Raw genomic sequence first — 2690 nt, 5'->3', positions numbered from 1 at the left:
TGCATCGGCCAGTGTCTTTTCCACAAGGCTCAAGGGACAAGAGGCTCCAAAGGAGATACCTGGGGACACACGCGCAGACCAATGGTGATTCCCTTCTTGGCTCAGAAAACACTATCACACTCAGCCCCTACAGTGCTTTACTGGTGCCTGAGTGAGGTAGAACCAGGTCTAGCATCTTTATGTGGATGAGGAAGTGAAATCCCAGAGAAGTTAAGTGACTTGCCCAGTGCCACACACCTAGTACAAGAGCCAGGACTCAACCACAGCCCTCTGGATCCTACAATAAGAATCCTGTCGTCTCTAAACCTGTGGTTCTCAAACTCCATAAAATCAAATCTCTGACACAGAAGTCCTGATTCTTTAGTTGTTTTTTTTTTAAGTACCCAAGACCCCCCAGCTCTGACCCCCTTCTGCTATGAGTGATTCCAATGTAGAGTCAGGATTGAGAATGACTATGGGAAATCTCATAGCCCTCCTTGCCCACTGGTATTCTCCATGGATGCTTGGCAGAGAAAGGCAATGAAGGGCGCCCCTGCTCCCCACGCAAGGTGGCTCCAGGAAAAGCAGGTGCCAAAGGGGAGGCCTCCCTGGCACCCGCCACCCCTCCCATGGGACCCATCCAGTATCCAGCCCTTCCATGGACTCAGGGCAAATGCCCACTTACCCTCCGGTCCATGCTCCACTGAATTCAGCTCAGGGATCCAGGCTGGGCAGACGATCATAGGAAACAGCTTATTCTTAAATTTCATCTCAATGCCTGGAGAGAAACAAGAAACCCGAAGTGAACAGGCTACTCCCAGAGCGGGTCTTGGTGTTGTTCCCACCACCCACACAGGACTGTGACATAGTCACGATAGCATCGTGCTCTGTGGGTGTCTCAGGACTGACACATGCAGGTGACAAGATGTGGGTTCCGTGTCGTTTCCACACTATCAGCATGAAAACTGTGTCTTTCTCTCCCTCCCCCGAAAAATCCTATCCGAATTCAAATGAGATGAACATTTTTTTTTCTTTTGCCTCTTGATTTTTTTTTAATTACCCAAAAAAGCTTCATTTTTTATCTTAAATTTTGCTTTCTGACTCTGGCTGTGCCTTCAACACCTTCACGATTTTCTGCTCTTCAGTAAGGAAAGCCTGCTTGATCCTGTCACAAACACATGTCACACACACAGAACCACCATAGGCCCTGCTGATATGTCTTTTAGTTTAAAATGAGATGAAACTTGAATTAACCAGTGTGTGTGTGTGTGTGTGTGTGTGTGTGTGTGTGTGTGTGTATGTGTGTGTGGCAGGGATAGGGGATAATAAATGAAGCCACAGCTTACTAAAATATGTCAGGAATCTGCCTAAGCATCTTACATATTTTCTTTAAATGCTTATTTATTTTTTTTTAGAGAGAAAGAGTGAAAGCACGAGCAGGAGAGGAGCAGAGAGAGAGGGAGACACAGAATCTGAAGCAGGTTCTGAGCTGCCAGCACAGAACCTGACCTGGGGCTCAAACTCATGAACCACAAGATCATGACCTGAGCTGAAGTTGGATGCCCAACAGACTGAGTTATCCAAGTGCCCCAGCACCATACATATTTTAACTCACTAAATCCTCACAATAGCCTTGGCAGATATTGTGACTTTCTGTTTACATAAAAAGAAACTGAGCCACAGGAAGGTCGGGTTCTTGTCCATGTTACAGAGCTAAGAACAGGAAATTCTTAGATTTGGGGTATAATAGTTATAGTAGCATGAAAGTCTAGCATTTGGACAAAAAGGAAATTGAGAGAGAAAACATCAAATCTGCCTCCTGATCCCCAACATCTGCCTGAGCCCCTCAAGGTGCAGGACTTTGCAGGACCACACGTCTCTATCCACTTTCTGTCAAGTTAGAAAGGTCTGTGAGCATGCTCCCCTCCATTCAAGTCCGGGTTATCTCTGCACTTCTCCCTCCCGCAGGGCCACAGATGGGAAGGTTCAAAAAGAAATGTCTGTGCGTCCTCCCCACCCTCGGGGTGCTGTTCAGAGTCTCTGATGGGTGGCCCAAACTTGGAGGAGTCTGGCCTGTTTGAATCTCGGCTCCCAGGATAAAGAATGCAGGTCGAGGCCATACAGGGCCTATTTTGACAAGGTTCTCTCTATGCCCAGTTTCCCGACACCCTACCCTGGCTGTCAGTGGTTACACTGTTGGGTGTGTGTACAAGAGAGAAGGGGTGAGGCAGATGGAGTGGTCTTAAGAAAGTATTTCGGGGGCAACCGGGTGGTTCAGTCAGTTAAGCGGCCAACTTTGGCTCAGGTCATGATCTCCTGGTTCGTGGGTTCGATCTCTGCATCGGACTCTATGCTGACAACTCAGAGCCTGGAGCCTGCTTCAAAGTCTGTGTCTGTGCTTTTCCTGCTCAAGCTCTGTCTCTCTATCTCTCAAAAATAAATAAACATTAAAAAAAAATTTTAAGAAAGTATTTCGAACTTGGAGCTCAAAAATTATTGTGGATTCCCTTCTATTAGGATCTAAGTGGGGCCAGGATGTTATGTGACCCATGGCAAAGACCCAAGTCATATGCCAAAGTAGATAGAAGACTCTTCCAGCCAGTCCTCCTCCACTTGAACTCATGCTGCTCTGGGCCCCAGGGCCACAACTAACAGGCCCTAAGGACCACATCACTTGAGGCACATCTCACAGGCCACCCTGCTGTCCCAGC

The 2690-nt window shown here is 47.5% G+C and overlaps 1 protein-coding gene across 1 annotated transcript in view; it reads right to left on the bottom strand.

Moving 5' to 3' along the window:
* LOC115290731 (xanthine dehydrogenase/oxidase-like) overlaps positions 1-2690 on the bottom strand; it is a 55753-nt gene that overhangs the window by 31724 nt on the left and 21339 nt on the right. The window contains exon 7 of the mRNA XM_029938556.1: positions 665-757. Within this exon, the coding sequence (XP_029794416.1) occupies positions 665-757 (93 nt within the window). The remainder of the gene's footprint in view (positions 1-664; positions 758-2690) is intronic.

This window comes from Suricata suricatta, chromosome 4, assembly GCF_006229205.1.
Source record: "Suricata suricatta isolate VVHF042 chromosome 4, meerkat_22Aug2017_6uvM2_HiC, whole genome shotgun sequence".
Lineage (NCBI taxonomy): Eukaryota > Metazoa > Chordata > Mammalia > Carnivora > Herpestidae > Suricata > Suricata suricatta.
Note: the sequence above shows the minus strand (reverse complement) of the source record. Positions and strands in the feature narration are given on the sequence as shown.